Source organism: Pristiophorus japonicus, chromosome 10, assembly GCF_044704955.1.
Source record: "Pristiophorus japonicus isolate sPriJap1 chromosome 10, sPriJap1.hap1, whole genome shotgun sequence".
Taxonomy (NCBI): domain Eukaryota; kingdom Metazoa; phylum Chordata; class Chondrichthyes; family Pristiophoridae; genus Pristiophorus; species Pristiophorus japonicus.
Genome location: NC_091986.1, coordinates 5,041,169 through 5,059,580, shown reverse-complemented (window position 1 = coordinate 5,059,580; position 18,412 = coordinate 5,041,169). Strand labels below are relative to the sequence as shown.

Here is an 18,412-nt window from a genome sequence, read left to right as displayed (position 1 = left end):
GTAATCCCATGTGTATGTCCCAATCTTTATTTTGCTTTCTGTACAATGATTTAAATTGATTTATATTTCCTGTTCCTGCTTTGCCTTCTGTGAAGATTCTTTAATCTGATTGGTTGATCAGCCTGCCTGTTCCTTGTCCTGTTCACAGGCACCACAGATTCCGTGTCAAGGGTGCTTAATTCAAACATGACGTTGGAAAAATAAGTACACTGCGCTCTGGAGCGTGCTAAAACTTTATGGCCGCTATTTTTGAGATGGATGGTGAGCACCGTTTCTTCGCTACTGATCACAAAATCCAGTCCATAGCATCCCTAGTTTGTGCGATGTGTGCACAGCAAAATAAAATTTAAATCTGAATATAGGAGAAATGCAGTTTATTGAAAAAATTTAACATCAAAAGACTGATAATCATAGGGCAGCATTTTCAAATTAATGTGAAGAATTTGCAGTTTCCTTTATGATTTTTTTTGCTATGATTCTGTTGTAGATTTGTAGTTCATGGCTCCGGTTTATGTAGTTTATGGCTCCAGTATAGCTCAGAGTCATGGATCATGTACAGTAGACACCTCAAGTTGCTGGAGAAATACTACCAACGATGTCTCCGCAAGATCCTGCAAATCCCCTGGGAGGACAGATGCACCAACGTTAGCGTCCTCGACCAGGCCAACATCCCCAGCATTGAAACACTGACCACACTTGATCAGTTCCGCTGGGCGGGCCACATAGTTCGCATGCCAGACAAGAGACTCCCAAAGCAAGCGCTCTACTCGGAACTCCTACACGGCAAATGAGCCAAAGGTGGACAGAAGAAACAATACAAGGACAACCTCAAAGCCTCTCTGATAAAGTGCAACATCCCCACCGATACGTGGGAGTCCCTGGCCAAAGACCGCCCTAAGTGGAGGAAGTGCATCCGGGAGGGCGCTGAACATCTCATCGCCGAGAGCATGCAGAAATCAAGCGCAGGCAGCGGAAAGAGTGTGCGGCAAACCAGTCCCACCCACCCTCTCCCTCAACGACTGTCTGTCCCACCTGTGACAGGGACTGTGGTTCTTGCATTGGACTGTTCAGCCACCTAAGGACTCATTTTAAGAGTGGAAGCAAGTCATCCTCGATTCCGAGGGACTGCCCATGATGATGTAGTTTACTTCAGCATTCCTGATTATTTCACTTTTGAATTTTCAGCGATTATAAATGTATCTGTTTCTGGTATGTCCATTGCGTGTGCAATGTTTACAGTGCATTTTTTAATTAATTGCAATCACATTTTCAAGGAAAAGGTTAAATTATTGAAACAAAGCGATGTTCACAAGGGAGTCAAGGGTTTGAGGAGTGGGCAGGGAAGTGGAGCGGAGTCAGTGATCTTACTGAATGGCAGTGCAGGAGTAGGCCATTTGGCCCCTCGAGCCTGCTCAAATGGCCTACTCCTGCTCCTATGTCTTAATGTTCTTATGTCAAGGATCCACTGTGCTTTGATTACAACTTTCAACTTGGTGCCTTCCCCTGTTATCTAATGCTAATGGTTATATTTGTGCATTTAAAGTGCATTGCATTTGGTAGTGCCGAGCACTCTGTGCTTGCATAACCTGGAGCTCCTGCTGCAGCCTGTGGGTGGCTCTGACGGGATGTGGTTTGGTGGAGGGAGCAGCGCACTGGCTCGCCAGATCCAGGGGAGCGCCACTGCTGTCCTTGCTCAGCCCGCCGAGGTGTGCGAGAGTGCACACGCTTCCTTGCCGCTACTACCGATTTTAACCGTTCTTCCGCCATCCCACCCTCCCCTCTCAACACACTCGGCTTTGTGAGATTATTAAACTGTTGCTAAAAATTAAAAGCAGCACGCCGGGGCAGGAAGAGCAGCGGCGGAGTGGGGGAAACTTTGCCACTTGAGGTTTTTTTGCTAAGTTTTGAAGAGGGAAGTCCAGCCCGGAGGAAAGGTGGGAGGGTGGGCGAAAGTTTGCCAAGTTGTGGGCTGGCTTTGATCTTTACTGGGAGTTGCTTTGGCGAAGATGGGGAGCAGGGCTGTGTTGCTTCTGTTGCTGACGGTCAGTGTGCAGGCTCAGCCCAACTGCGAAGCGGTGAAGAAAGTTTTCCAGCTGCGGCAGATCGGAGCCTCCAAGTGGTTGCCCGACACCCCCAGACCAGGTGAGCAGCAAGCTTTCTCTGTGCACTACACCGGCTCCGCACCCAGCACACATCTCAGCCCACTAGCTCACGCTTCAAGGTAACATGCATCATTCTGCAGGCGTGTGTGTCTTTGTGAATTGTACTGAGGATATAACACACTGCATCGTTTTCTCAGCACGGTCCCTCGAACAATAACTTTATGATCCCAGCTCTGGGACTCCCTGCCTTAATCTCACTCCTCTCTCCTTCTTTAAGACCAAGCTTTTGGTCACCTGCGCTAACTTCTACTTTATGCAACTCAAATTGTTTATCTGGCAATATCCCCTGTGAAGCACCGTGGGTCGTTTCACTGCGTTAACGGTGCTATATAAATACCAGTTGTTGTTGTGGGTACTGAGCGCATGATAGAGACACTGCCCAATTAGCAGTGAAGTCACATTTTAAAAATCCGAATGGTAAGGAATCCTGTGAGGGGGGGGGGGGTCGCCTCATGCCCAGGGCAGTGGCATTTTTTGTAGTGAAGAGGGGATTAAACCATAGGAGGTGATCCCCGGCTTACCCTACTGCGCTGCTGTAGATTTAACGGAAACCCCTTTTGCAGGCATAAGCAGGGTTTCCTCCAAAGTTGCGGCAGCGCACTGGGAGCAGCCCCGAGGTAGCTGAGCTTCATTACTGTTTCCATATAAAACATTCATTGCATTTAATCAGGAAACCATACTAAAGGGACCGATTGATAAGTAGTTTCGAGGTATTGATTGTGGAGGCAAGTCGTTGGAATTTCACTTTCCTTTTATATGATTTTGCACTGCAGTAGAATCGTTCCATTGATGTGTACACGAACTTTCAAAGGGCTTTTGATGAAGTACATACGTAATAGACTGGTAAGTAAAACAGAAGCCCATGGGATGAAAGCGGCAGTGGCTGCCTTAATACGGGATGAGCTAAGGGCTAGAAAGCGGAGAGCAGTGAGTGGTGACTGCTTGTTTTTCAAGTTGGAGTAAAGTGTGCAGTGCTGTCCCCCACAGGTCAATGTTGGGACCACTGCACTTTTTGATAGATATTAATGTCCTAGAAACTATACAGGGCATCGTTACTAAGTTTGCAGATGACACAAAATTCAGAAATGTAGTAAACAGTGAGGAGGATAGTAACAGACTTCAGGAGGACACAGACAGACAAGGCACATGGTAGATGAAATTAAATGCAGAGAAATACGAAGTGCTTCATTTTGGTAGGAAGAATGAGGAGAGGCAATATTAACAGAATGATACAATTGTAAAGGTGGTGCAGGAGAAGAGAGAGCTGCGGGCGTACTGTACAAGTTTCTGAAGGTGGCAAGTTGATAAGGCTTTTTTTTTAAAAAAGCATGTGGGATCTTTGGCTTTATAAATAGACATAGAGTACAAAAGGAAGGAAGTAATGCCACACCGTTATAAATTATTGTTTAGGCCCCAGCTGGAGTACTGTAGCCAATTCTGGGCATCCACCACTGATGTCAAGGCTTCAGCGAGGGTGCAGAGGAGTTTTACGAGAATGGTACTCAGGATGAAAGACTTCAATTACATGGAGAAACTGGAGACACTGGGGTTGTTCAGAGAAGGTTAAGGGGAGATTTGACAGAGGTGTTCAAAATCATGAAGGATTTTGATAGAGTAAATAAGGAGAAACTGTTTCCAGTAGCAGAAGGGTCAGTAAGCAAAGGGCACAGATTTAAGGCCATTGGCAAAAGAACTAGAGGTGGCAGGAGGAATTAAAAAAAGAAAATTGGTAGCTCTTTCAAAGAGCTGGCACAAGCATGATGGGCCAAATGGCTGTATTCTATGATTTCTGCAGATTGCAACTTGAGAATGTGTTCTGAAGTGTCTTGGGACAGTACTGGGAAGACAGTATTTTTTGTCCATCTGTCTGTGGACATTAAGAGTCAACCGTGTAGTGTGGGACTGGAGTCACATGTAGGTCAGACTTGGGAGAGGAGGCAGGTTCCCTTCTTTGAAGGACATGAACAACACTCTGGCAGCTTTCATGGTAATTTTTCAGTTTCACAACTTGCCATGGTGGAATTTGAACTCTGAACTTCTGCATTGCTAGTCCAGTACCAGAACTAGTAGGCTTCTGTACCCTGCAATTGCAAGTCATACCATTAGTATTTTTAAACAGTGTACCAATACAGATCGATGGGTGCATTGGTAAACAACTCACTTCTCGCACATTAGAGAAAAATATATAGACATCTTCCAATTATTTTGGTAATAAACATACTACATAATATATTACATACAAGTTCCTTACTATGAAAAGCAAAGAATTGTATGCACTTTCTACCTTGCATTGCTGACATCTTGGGTAATGGCATCCATCATCATCATAGGCGATCCCTCAAAACGAGGATGACTTGCTTCCACGCCAAAAAAAAGGACGAGTTCACAGGTGTTTCAATGAAGGACCCGAACTACATCCTGAAGGGTGGAAGATGCCTGAGTGTGGATTTTTTTAACGTGGGGTGGCCATTGCACACCAGCCACCACACGGGTCTGACAGAGCTAGGTCTTGGTCCAGTGGCAAGGATTACCCAAGATGACTGGAGACCAGCTCTACTGCACGGACCCAGTGCGCACACATATCGCAGTGTGGGCTGGTCTGTGCTACCCCTGGGCCCCTGGCCCCGAATTCACGCCTTCCCTGGGCCCTGATCACATCCCTCCACAGTCTCTCGGTGCTCCTGCTGTATCTGCCCACGCTCCAATCACCGACCTGGATCTTGATGACGTCACTCTTCACAGCCGTCGCCCTCCTGCACCAGCTCGCGCTGTACCTTGAAGTGGTACGCCTCCACGCTGTCCATGGCCGCCATTCACCACTCCTTTTATGGCCCCGATCAGACATTCAAATGCATAGAGACTTTGTGGAATATGATGAGGACAAATGACAACATTATGACCATGAATAGCCCAGTTTGGGAGATGGCAATTTTATGACATCTTGAAAATAACTTCATAAATGTCACTCTGTATTCTCAAAGCAATTTTAAAAGGTAATGAAAATTAAAGCTGCTTTGAAGAATTATTCATTTCACTTGTATACTCTATGCAAGCGCTGAGTTGGAAGGACTTGCTGAGCACTTGAAAAGATAGATTTATGTTTAGGGTGTTCAGGAGAAATCGCAACTACATTTCCTGCTGTGGAGTTTCAGTTTTATTTCTGACTTCCAGCACTTGGGAGATTATTTAAAATCTCATTTGTTCTATTCACACTTCATTGAGCTACTTTTGTTACAATAATAAACAAATTGATAGTTCCTGTCACAAAAGTGCAAAGTAAAAATGGTTTTGTAAGCAGCTAAGATTCTGGGCGTTGTACTAAATTGTTAGAGCTACAATGTTAGCAAATTTTATAAACTGGCATTTTTCCTTGTGTAAACTGCGAAGACCTTCGAATGAAATAACTGCTTTTAAGACAGGGGTTGCGTAAACTTTTGCCCACACAAATTGCATCAGAACAATTTGTAGGTGTTCTTTATATTATAGAGTGAAAATATTCTTCGGTAGACATAGAATGATACAGAATTGGAAAATAAATTCGTAAAGGCATACAGTAGTCACTAGCAGATGTCTGGATTATATTTGGATAATAACCCCAGGAACAATTATAGTTTAATGTGTAGTTCAGCCAGAGGTTAGCCTAGAAACTGTATGGAATAAGAACAGCAACTCATTGTATTGTGGAGGGGAGGGAGTAGTCCAGTGATGTGGGCGAAAACTATGTTTTTACTAAACTTCTGTTTATAGCAGATAGAAAGATCTGCAGTACACATATTCTCACCAACTTTGCGACCGGGTTTTCGCCGCGATTTGACCCTCTGCGGTGAAAACCCGGTTGGCGGGATCCTTGGCCGGCGCTTCCACCGCCGGGGAGAGGAACGCCGACGTGTAATGCCGCGGATTGCGTTACCGTCGTACTTTTCAGCAATCCCCCGAACCTTACGCCACGCCCAGAATATCGACAGGGTCAAACCATATCGGTGCAGCCCTGCCAGCAGCAGTAAGTATGAAGACCTGCAAAAAGGTAAGTTAAATTTTTTATTTTTAAATTATTTTTCAGCGATTTTAGTAGGTAAGGTTTTTTTGAATGTTTTTTCCAATTTTTTTTTTTCCCTTCCCTCCCAAGGCCTCTCTCGCAGCGCTACCGACCCCGGACTGAAGTTGCTGAAACTCACGGTTTGCGCCGTGAATCCTCGTGCAACACTGACTTTATCAATTTGCCCGTAAAGGCCGAAAGTTAGGCCTAAAACGGTAGCACAGCGAATACGATAATTTTGGCGTAAAACTACCGTTTTCGCCGAAAACCGAAAACCTAGCCCATTAGCTGACTTCTAGGTTTGTACTTCATATATTTTCATAACTTTGGCTATATGGATCTGTAAAGAAATGATTATAAAGATAAGATGATTTTAAAAGTCCCTGATAGTTTGCAATCTGTATTTAATTGTTTCAAGTCATAGCAGCTCATAATTTCTGCTGTAATAATGAATTCCAGCAGTTTCTCCAATATAACTTTCAAATAATTACAAGTTTTACCTTGCATTTTGTTTAGAAAATTGAATGAAAGAATTGCTTTAGGTAAGTAAATCCTTGATTTCAATATTTGCTTTGGTGTAACTTCAATGAAAATTACACATGAACACCGTAGTCATCAGTTAGTATTAATTTACTAATTGAATATTGATTTTCTTTTCCCTGAAGATCAACATCTTGTATTCGGAGCACGATCTGCTCTGAGTAATGTAGATTGAGGAGCAAAATCAGAATATCAGCCGTGATAGTAAATATTCTCCGTGCCCTCAATATAGCCATTTTAAAATCAATTCATACTTTGCCGTGCACTAAATTAGCAAACGTGCATCTTAATAAATTAAATTGTTTTGTCATGAATGGCAAAGCAAAAGAAAAATAATCTCACATCTTTGCAGTAGTTTGTGCAAAGCTATCTGATTAATACTGACAGAGTGCGCGCTGTGGGAATTATTAAATACATTTTTGTAGACCGTAATGGATACCTGGGAGTGACTACAAGTGAACTAACTGTGATGTCATCCACAAATGCCTCAAATGTAAAAGCAAGACTGAAGCTGCTTATAACTGGCGTATGAACTCAGATTATATTACGGCTATGAAATCATTCCATGGGATTACTTATTTTTGCAACATATTTCACATTTATGCTGTTTCATTCAATATATGTCCTACTTTGTGATGCCAGTAGTCAGTAACTTATAGTGTGCTTTGTGTTGTTGATACATGATTTAATAATGGCATACTTTTCTAAAATAATTTCTGGTTGATTATAGGAACATTTATGTCCAATTGGATAGAATTTACTGAACTGCATGTTGTCTCTTAAAGCTGCAAAATGACATAATGGGGGAAAATATTTGTCCTTCTATTTGATACAGACCTGAAATTCTCACCAAAATTGGTACCTCTATCAAAAGTTAAAGTACAGTGTGTATATACAATAAAATGTTGGATGGGAGTCTGTGTAAATTTGAGGCAGAAATCTAATTATCAGGTCCACATGATACATATAAACTTCATTCTTGCTTTATGCAGTCATCAGATAAAATAACAGAAAATAATTTTCAATGTTGTAATCTAATCTTGTTCAGATAATATAATATGAACTTTTTAAAAATTCAGTCTTAAATATTTTATAATATCTGAACTTAATTAGATTTCAGCTTTGTAATTTCCCTCTTTTTTTATTCCATTTTAACGGTACAAAAATGTATGACATAGAGAAAACACTTGGTTATTTGGTAACATGTAATGTAAATAAACCCAAAATACATTGCGACAGTGTTAACTGTCCTGGTTGTAGTATTAAATATAATAGATCTGATAGTGTAAACCTTTTGCTCATACAGGTTGAACCTCTCTGGTCCGGCACCCTCGTGACCTGACCGGTGCTGGAACAGAGAATTTTCCGAACCGTGGGAGGTCAGTGCTGGTGATCGCTCAGTGAGGGAGGAGAGGCAGGGAATGTTGGTGATTGGTCATTTCTCTCTGTCTCAGGTTTGTCGCCCCTTCACTGCACCGTTAAGGGCCACAATTCCACAATGAGGAGGCAGAGTGAACTGCTGAGCGGCAAGGGAGTACTCAACAGCGAGCTCCAAGCCCAGGCCCAGGGAAGCAGCAGTTCCGCAAACTAATGCCGAACCACGGATGTTTCCGGACCAGAGAGGTTCAACCTGTACCAAAATGTAGATTGTGTAGAGCAGCACGTTCTCTGACTTTCTTAATTGAACCATATGCAATTATATTTCTTCTTCCTTTTCCCACCAATTTTCTCCCTTGCTCTTCTGAAGATATTGATTCCTTTATGAAACACAGCTCCAGGTTAGTATAGCCATAGAAATTACAACATGGAAATAGGCCTTTCAGCTCAACTAATTTGTTTTGGTGTTTATCATCCATTTATCCCATGTGCATGCACTGCCTCATATTCCTTTTTCCCCCTTTATTTGAGCCATCTATCTAATCAATTATTAAATGTTGAGGTGGTTTGCGCTTCAATTACTAATTCTTGTGCTTTCCATAGCCTTACAGTTCTCCATTTAAAAAAAAACGTTCTCTCCTCAGCCCTGAATATGTTAATCTTGTATCTCTGTTCCCTTGTTGCAGACCTCACAGTTACTGTTAAAAATATGTTTCAATCTAAGCTGTCCAATCCCTTTAATCATTTAAAAAAAAACTTCAATCTAATTACCCTGTAATGTCCACTATTCTCATGCAAACAGTCCAATTTTCAAATACTGGTATTTCCTCATACCAGGCAACATGATACTGAATCATCACAGTAACCCTGTTTAATTTCTCCCTCCTCAAGCAATCCTCAGTCTTGACTAATTGCAGTATTTACCGCTGTCCCAGTTGAGATTAGCTAATTAAATACAGACTGCGAGTTAACCGAGGATATCCTTGCTCTGTATGGGTTACCTACTATTTCCTTAACCAGTTCAGCAATCACACTTATTTTCAACTGTTTTAAGTAGAACTTTAAATCAAGTGCCCTCTTTTGGTCAGGGCAATAGAACCCACAAATTTCCAAATAAAACTTTAACGGAAACTTGAATCAAATTAAAATTTGGTTGCCGGGGGTGATGATGCACTCCAGTCCCTCCGGTGCCCATCTCTCGCGGAAGGCCGTGAGAGTACCGGTGGACACCGCGTGCTCCATCTCCAGGGACACCCTGGCGAGAACGTAGTCGCGGAAGAGAGGCAGGCAGTCAGACTGAACGACCCCCTCGACTGCTCGCTGCCTGGACTTGTTAATAGCCATCTTGGCCAGTCCCAGGAGCTGTCCTCCAAGGAGGCCCTCTGACCTGCCCGCTCCCCTCGGCACCGGGTGCCCAAAGATCAGGAGCGTGTCACATCTATTTCAATGTGGAAAGCGTCTGATGTATCTAGGACATTAGGCATGTTAATTGGCTCAAAAAACACCTTAAAAATTGTAACAAACTTAGCCATTCCATTTTCTAATATGTCCAACAATATTCCACGTTAGCTTTTTGTTCCACTCTCAGAGCTTTGATCCTTGATTTTCCAGCATTACATTAATTAAGGTATGTGGCATAAAGGAATCTATAGTGGTGTTGATAAAGGGGACTGGTAAACAAAGTAATAGGGAAGTATCCTTCTTTGGATTGGCAAGAGTATCCCGTTATCTGTGCTGGAACCTTTTTTCTATTTCAATAAATGATTTGAACCTAGGCCTAAAATACCAAATTTGGGGACAAAGCAAACTGCGAGGAAGAGTGCTGAAAGATGCAGACAGGATAACAAGGCATGCAGATAAAGCCGGTGAATTTTACACCACAGAAAGAGGCCATTCAACCCATTGTACTTGTGCGGGTTCTCTGAAAGAGCTGTCCACCTAGTTACATCTCTTCCCCTACTGTACCCTTGAATTTTTTTTTTCTTTTTCAAGCATTTTCAAGGAAGTGGCCCTAGAAATAGTGGATGCATTGGTGATCATTTTCCAACAGTCTATCGACTCTGGATCAGTTCCTATGGACTGGAGGGTAGCTAATGTAACACCACTTTTTAAGAAAGGAGGGAGAGAGAAAACGGGAATTATAGACCGGTTAACCCGACATCAGTAGTGGGGAAAATGTTGGAATCAAATATTAAAGATGAAATAGCAGCGTATTTGGAAAGCATTGACCAGATCGGTTCAAGTCAGCATGGATTTATGAAAGGGAAATCATGCTTGACAAATCTTCTAGAATTTTTTGAGGATGTAACTAATAGAGTGGACAAGGGAGAACCAGTGGATGTTGTGTATTTAGACTTTCAAACAGCTTTTGATAAGGTCCCACACAAGAGATTGGTGTTCAAAATTAAAGCACATGGTATTGGGGGTAATGTACTGACATGGATAGAGAACTGGTTGGCAGACAGGAAGCAGAGAGTTGGGATAAACGAGTCCTTTTCACAATGGCAGGCAGTGACTACTGGGGTGCCGCAGGGCTCAGTATAATATACATTAATGATTTAGATGAAAGAATTGAGTGTAATATCTCCAAGTTTGCAGATAACACTAAGCTGGGTGACGTTGTGAGCTGTGAGGAGGATGTTAAGAGGCTGCGATATGACTTGGACAGGTTAGGTGAGTGGGCAAACACATGGCAGATGCAGTATAATGTGGATAAATGTGAGGTTATCCACTTTGGTGGCAAAAACACGAAGGCAGAATATTATCTGAATGACGGCAGATTAAGAAAAAGGAAGGTGCAACGAGACCTGGGTGTCATGGTACATCAGTCATTGAAAGTCGGCATGCAGGTACAGCAGGCAGTGAAGAAGGCAAATGGTATGTTGGCCTTCATAGCTAGGCGATTTGAGTATAGGAGCAGGGAGGTCTTACTGTAGTTGTACAGGGCTTTAGTAAGGCCTCATCTGGAATATTGTGTTCAGTTTTGGTCTCCTAATCTGAGGAAGGATGTTCTTGCTATTGAGGGGGTGCAGCGAAGGTTCACCAGACTGATTCCCGGGATGGCACAACTGACATACGAGGAGAGACTGGATCGACTGGGCCTGTATTCACTGGAGTTTAGAAGGATGAGAGGGGATCTCATAGAAACATATAAAATTCTGACAGAACTGGACAGGTTAGATGCAGGAAGAATGTTCCCGATGTTGGGGAAGTCCAGAACCAGGGGTCATAGTCTAAGGATAAGGGGTAAGCCACTTAGGACTGAGATGAGGAGAAACTTCTTCACTCAGAGTTGTTAACATGTGGAATTCCCTGCCGCAGAGATTTGTTGATGCCAGTTCATTAGATATATTCAAGAGGGAGTTAGATATGACCGTTATGGCAAAAGGGATCAACAGGTATGGAGAGAAAGCAGGAAAGGGGTACTGAGGTGAATGATCAGCCATGATCTTATTGAATGGCGGTGCAGGCTCGAAGGGCCGAATGGCCTACTCCTGCACCTATTTTCTTTGTTTCTATATTTCCCTTTTAAAAGCGATTGTGGACTTTGCTTCACTTCTTCCTCTAGTTTGGCATTCCATGTCCTAACTGCCTTGCGATTTAAAAAAAAAATCTAACCGCTTCTTTCTTTTGGTGATAAACTTAAATTTATACTGATTGGTCAGCGAATCATTAACCTGTGGAAATAGTTTGACCTGATCAAGACCTCTTAGTTTTGAACAGCTCTAAGATCTCCTTGCAACCTTTTTTTCCCTAATGGATCGACCCCAGTTTCTCTATTCTCTCCTCATTACTAAAGCCCCTTGTTCTTGACTTCATTTTGTAGCTCTCTTCTGTCCCTTTTCTGGCAGTGACATGCTTCCTAAGTAAGGTGCCCAAAACTGGCCTAGGTATTTCAACTGTAGCCTAACCAAAATTTCTGTAGGTTTAGCATTATCATTCTCATCATCATCACAGGCAGTCCCTCGGAACGAGGATGACTTGCTTCCACGCCTAAAAGGGACGAGTTCACAGGTGTTTCATTGAAGGACCTCATATTCCGGATCCCGAACTACATGTTGAAGGGTGGAAGATGCCTGTGGGTGGATTTTTTTAACGTGGGGTGACCGTTGCACACCAGCCACCACACGGGCTTGACAGAGCTAGGTCTTGGTCCAGTGGCAAGGATTACCCAAGACGATTGGAGACCAGCTCTGCTGCACGGACCTAGTGCGCGCACATATCGCAGTGTGGGCTGGCCCGTGCTGCCTCTGGGCCCCTGGCCCCGAACTTGCGCCTCCCCTGGGCCTGGATCTCGTCCCTCTACAGTCTCTCACTGTTCCTTCGCCCCGACCTTGCCGCTCCTGCTATGCCCTAATTATAAAACTGAGGATTCCATGTTTTTTTTGAAGCTTTATCAACTTGCCCTTCTACTTTTAAAGTTTTATGCATCTGAGCCTCTAAGTCTCCCTGCTCCTTGAACTTTTTTTAAAGTTTTACCATTTAGTATTCTCCTTCCTCCCAAAATATGTCACTTCCTATTTCTTGCCATTCAGTTTCATGTCTATTCAATCTACTAACGCTTCTATGTCGTCCTGAAGATAACCATATTCCCCTATTTTTGTGATGTCTGCAAATTTTGATAGTGCATCCCTTATACCCAAGTCCAGATCAATTTCATACATATATAATAAAAAAAAATATATATATGAGTGTGTGTGTAAATATATATATATAAAAAGAGAGTGAGAAAAGAGTAATAGTTCCAACACTGACCCTGGAGTACATCACTGTTTACATCCCTAAAGGCTGAAAAACATCTATTAACCAGCACACTACTTTCTATAAACAGCTTCCTAACCATAGTGCCACAATCCTTAAATATTTTTGTGCTTTTAATTTTAAGCCTCCTTCGTGACACCTTATCAAAAGCCTGTTGAAAATCCATTCATTGCATTTCCTTAATCAGTAGATTTAATTATTTCCTCAAGAACGCTCTTAAATTTGTCAGACACAACTTGCCTTTTACAAATTCAAGTTGGCTTGCCTTAATTAACCCATGTCTTTCTAGGTGAGAATGTTATTCTATATGATGGCCTCCAGAAGCTTCCTCACTGCCAGTGTTAGGCTGACTGCTCTATAGTTCCAGGTTTATCCATTTCTGAACAGAGGTGTTACATTGGCAACCCTCAGCTCCATAGTTTTCATATTTAAAAATATTGGAAAGATTGTGCTCAGAGCATCTGCTATTTGCTCTCTGACTTCCCTTGGTATTTTCTCCGGGCCCATTGATTTATCCATGTTGAGTTGCACCATTTTATTTAGTACTTCCTCATCTATAGCTATCCTATCTATTCCCACTATCACATTCTTCTGTCAAAATTGAAGAAAAGTAGTCATTTGGTATCTCCACCATTGCTTCTTCCTCCATAAGATTTTATTTTTCAATTTTAACCAACCTTAGCCTATATTTAATTCTCTACTGGAAGACACAAATAACCTTCTGGAAATACTAGGGGACCGAGGGTCTAGCGAAAAGGAGGAACTGAAGGAAATCCTTATTAGTCAGGAAATTGTGTTAGAGAAATTAATGGGATTGAAGGCCAATAAATCCCTAGGGCCTGATAGGCTTCATCCCAGAGTACTTAAGGAAGTGACTCTAGAAATAGTGAATGCATTGGTCATCATTTTCCAACATTCTATTGACTCTGGATCAGTTCCTATGGACTGGAGGGTAGCTAATGAAACACCACTTTTTTTTAAAAAGGAGGGAGAGAGAAAACAGGTAATTTTAGACCGGTTAGGTGGTGGGGAAAATGTTAGAATCAATTATCAAAGATGAAATAGCAACGTATTTGGAAAGCAGTGACCGGATCGGTCCAAGTCAGCATGGATTTATGAAAGGAAAATCATGCTTGACAAAGCTTCTAGAAATTTTTTGAGGATGTAACTAGTAGAGTGGACAAGGGAGAACCAGTAGATGTGGTGTATTTGGACTTTCAAAAGGCTTTTGACAAGATCCCACACCAGAGATTAGTGTGCAAAATTAAAGCACATGGTATTGGGGGTATTGTATTGACGTGGATAGAGAACTGGTTGGCAGACAGGAAGCAGAGAGTCGGAATAAACGGGTCCTTTTCAGAATGGCAGACAGTGACCAGTGGGGTGCCGCAGGGCTCAGTGCTGGGACCCAGCTATTTACAATATACATCAATGATTTAGATGAAGGAATTGAATGTAATATCTCCAAGTTTGCAGATGACACTAAGCTGGGTGGCGGTGTGAGCTGTGAGGAGGATGCTAAGAGGCTGCAGGGTGACTTGGGCAGGTTAGGTGAGTGGACAAATGCATGGCAGATGCAGTACAATGTGGATAAATGTGAGGTTATTCACTTTGGTGGCAAAAACAGAAAGACAGAATATTATCTGAATGGTGACAGATTCAGAAAAGGGGAGGTGCAATGAGACCTGGGTGTCATGGTACATCAGTCATTGAAAGTTGGATGCAGCTACAGCAGGCTGTGAAGAAGACAATTGGCATGTTGGCCTTCATAGCTAGGGGATTTGAGTATAGGAGCGAGCAGGGAGGTCTTAGTGCAGTTGTACAGAGCCTTGGTGAGGCCACACCTAGAATATTGTGTTCAGTTTTGGTCTCCTAATCTGAGGAAGGATGTTCTTGCTATTTACGGAGTATAGCAAAGGTTCACCAAACTGATTCCCGGGATGGCAGGACTGACATCTGAGGAGAGACTGGATCAACTGGGCCTGTATCCACTCGAGATTAGAAGAATGAGAGGGGATCTCATAGAAACATATAAAATTCTGACGAGGTTGGACAGGTTAGAGGCAGGAAGAATGTTCCCGTTGCTGGGGAGTTCCAGAACCAGAGGTCACAGTCTAAGGATAAGGGGTAAGCCATTTAGGACCGAGATGAGGAGAAACTTCTTCACTCAGAGAATGGTTAACCTGTGGAATTCTCTACCGCAGAAAGTTGTTGAGGTCAGTTCGTTAGATATATTCAAAAGGGAGTTAGATGTGGCCCTTACGGCCAAAGGAATCAAGGGGTATGGAGAGAAAGCAGGAAAGGGGTACTGAGGTTGAATGATCAGCCATGATCTTACTGAATGGCGGTGCAGGCTCAAAGGGCCGAATGGCCTGCTCCTGCACCTAATTTCTAAGTTTCTACTTTTTAATGTTTCTATAATGTTTTTAACTATTTCCTTTATTTTCCCAGTATTTCCTCAAACCTTCTATTCGTCTTTCTAATAATTTCTGCTTCCTTTCTATTTTTCTATATTTGGCTTGATTTTCCTTCTATATTATTAGCCTCAATTTGTCAAATGTCTTTGTAAGCTCTCATTTTAATAATCTACTCCATCCAAGGAACCCCTGCTTTTACTCTCCCACCTTGACTTGTGGGAATATATCTAAAATATCTAATTTCTATTCGGCGAGATATTAAGGGTTACGGATCCAAGATGGGTAAATGGAGTTAAGATACAGTTCAGCCACGATCTAATTGAATGGCAGAATAGGCTTGAGGAGCTGAATGGCCTCCTGTTCCTTTGTTCCTGTGTAGTGTACGAGCTCATGTTTGTAAAGGGTGGAGGATGGGAAATGGGTTCAGAGAGCATTGGAATACTCAAGTCTGGAGGTGACAAAGAAATTGATTGGGGTTTCAGTAACAGATGGGCTGAGGTGGGGCAGAGGCGGGTGATGTTACAAAGATGGAGCCACCTACTTGCCTGATTCCGATCTCTGTCTACCCACTTTTCACCCATCCTGTTTTCTTCTTTCAGGAATGATCTAATCTGATGCATGGTGCTCGGGTTTATTCACCGAACCAACTTCCTTCCACTCGATTGACTTTGGGGCCATCTCCTGCGCACCTCCCTCTCACAGTTTCATATTTTCAGTCGTGGTGGTTAGACCTTGGGCCTGCCACTACTCAACCTTCTACATTCCTGAGCCTCTCCTTGTCCCTCAGAGCTCAGAGTGTCTTCTCTTGAACTCTGTACAAACTATACCATATATATGGTGTTAACTTTGCAAGTGCCTTAGCAAACTAACAGACTTATTTTATGATAGTGCTCTTAAACAAGTTTTCTAAATAAACTTACTTTTTAGATTTGTGTGGGTTATGCTCTGGAACCGGTCATGGGAATGGTTCACATGGTGATGGACATGGTAAATCAAAGATAGGTCATTGATCTGAAACATTAACTGTTTCTGTCTCTACAGATACTGCCTGACCCGCTGAGTATTTCCAGCATTTTTTGTTTTTATTTATGGTAAATCAGCATATCCTTCGACTCAGTGTGAAAAATACCACAGGAGATCTGAAAGCACACACATTTTATCATTGCTTCCTGTGTCATGATTTCCACAAAGCACTTTTTATATCAACATTTCTCATGAGGAAAGTCCAATGTCACCATTTTGCCATCACACTTTGACTCAAAATAAAATGGCAGTAAATCAGAACTTAAGAGGACAACATACAAATTATAAGCATCTCCATAAACGGCCAATGAGTAGCTGCTAAATACTTGTGTAAACAGCCAATTCTGAATGTCCAGTCAGGTGAACCTACCAACTTAAAAAGAGGAACTAAGTGGACTAATTGAATAACTCTCTCAACTTTTTGAAAGACAAATCACTTTTTCTCAGTAACTCAAATTTTTAATGTCCAAAATAAAGTTTTAAACATTTTTTTGTAAATTATAGATTTTTCATTGACATCATTAATTTACTCTCTGACTTGAATTTTGTGTCTTTTTAATGCCTTCGTTTTTATGTCAAAGCCTGAGCTTTATCTGTATACTTTGTCCCCAAGCTTTGGACTTTCTAACCACATCTGCACATTCGGAGTATGTCGAGTTTGCAGAGTTTGCATTGGTGGGTTTGAGTTGAAGCAGAAGGTTGTCTGCCTTGATTCTGTGAGGATCTGTGAGTTTCATTGCATTTTGCAAAAGACTTCAAAATAAACTGTAGTTTGAATTCTCAAAGCTTTACTTGAAGAAAGTCTCACACTTTTAGTATTGAAAACTGCTCCTTTATTTATTGTGAACTGTTTACAGACAGAAACATGCCTCTCAGTGCTTACTAACCTCAAGACTGCATTCCAAGGTGCATTCCTTCCCAGTGCCGTCTGATCCCAGGGTGGTACCTCGATCCAAAGATCCTCCACCCCGTGTGATGCTTTTGAACTCCAAGATCCCCTTCCAGTGCTCCCAGAACCTGGGACCCTCCCTTCAAATTACTCTCCGCATCAATTGGCAGTTACCTAGTGCCTTTAACTTAGTAATTCACAGGAGTGTTATCAAGCCAAATTTGACACCAAGCCACAGAAGGAGATATTTTAGACAGGTTACCAAAAGCTTGGTCAAATTGGTAGGTTGTAAGAAACATCTTAAAGGAGGAGAGAAGGGAAGGAGGTGGAGAGGTTTCGGGAGGGAATTCCAGAACTTGGAGCCTAGACAGCTGAAGGCATGGCCACCAATGGTGGGGTGATGGAAATCAGTGATGAGCAAGTGGCCAGAATTTGAGAACAGTCTGGTTCGGCCTCAGGCCAGGGAGGGGAATGGAGTTTATCCTGAATGTCCATTACAGTATTACTGGACCCAAGCCCCTTCCCTTTGATCTTGAGGCAAACACCAATGCTAATAAATTACTGTTGCTGATAATACTATTTGGTGCAATAATTCTGTTCTTAAAACCTATTAATCACTTTGTGCAATGCCATGGAGATGTGCTAGTATTGATGATTTTGGGCCAAATTGAGTACATTTAAAATTGTGTGTTGAGTACAAATAATAACTCACAGGAATCTGGATACCTGCATTTGTCTCTGGTGATTCCTAATTTTTCTTAGGCTTCTCAGGGACTCTTCAACTTTTTTTTTTAGACCTTTACAGTCTACCGTTGCACATTTCTTCTCTCTTTCCCACTTATTTTTAATACAAATGCGTCTTTCTATACCAGTGTCCTTTGAAATGTTCTGCAGCCCCTGCCCGCCTGAGTGAAGTGGTGTGAGTGGCGGTTAAATTGGCGGCTGGGCACTATTGGCGACGTTTCCCCACCCCACCTGTTTTAGCTCCTGGGTTTTCCGGAAATATTGAGGCAGCCCGCTGCAGACATGTGCGGGCCTCATTAATCCGGTTCCTGCACGCCACAATCATAGGATATACGGCACAGAAACAGGCCATACTATCCAACCATTCCATGCCGGCACTCGAGCCTCCTCCCGTCTTTCCTCATCTAACTCTATCAGCATAACCCTCCATTCCCTTCTCCCTCTAATGCTTGTCGAGCCTCCC

The 18,412-nt window shown here is 42.5% G+C and overlaps 1 protein-coding gene across 2 annotated transcripts in view; it reads left to right on the top strand.

The window, feature by feature from the left end:
• The first annotated feature begins 1,624 nt into the window (after positions 1 to 1,624).
• The window catches only part of gpc5a (glypican 5a), a 1,129,174-nt gene continuing 1,112,386 nt past the window's right edge, over positions 1,625 to 18,412 (top strand). For both annotated transcript variants that reach the window (XM_070891692.1, XM_070891693.1), the window contains exon 1: positions 1,625 to 2,142. In XM_070891692.1, the coding sequence (XP_070747793.1) occupies positions 2,007 to 2,142 (136 nt within the window). In that variant the 5' untranslated portion in view covers positions 1,625 to 2,006. The remainder of the gene's footprint in view (positions 2,143 to 18,412) is intronic.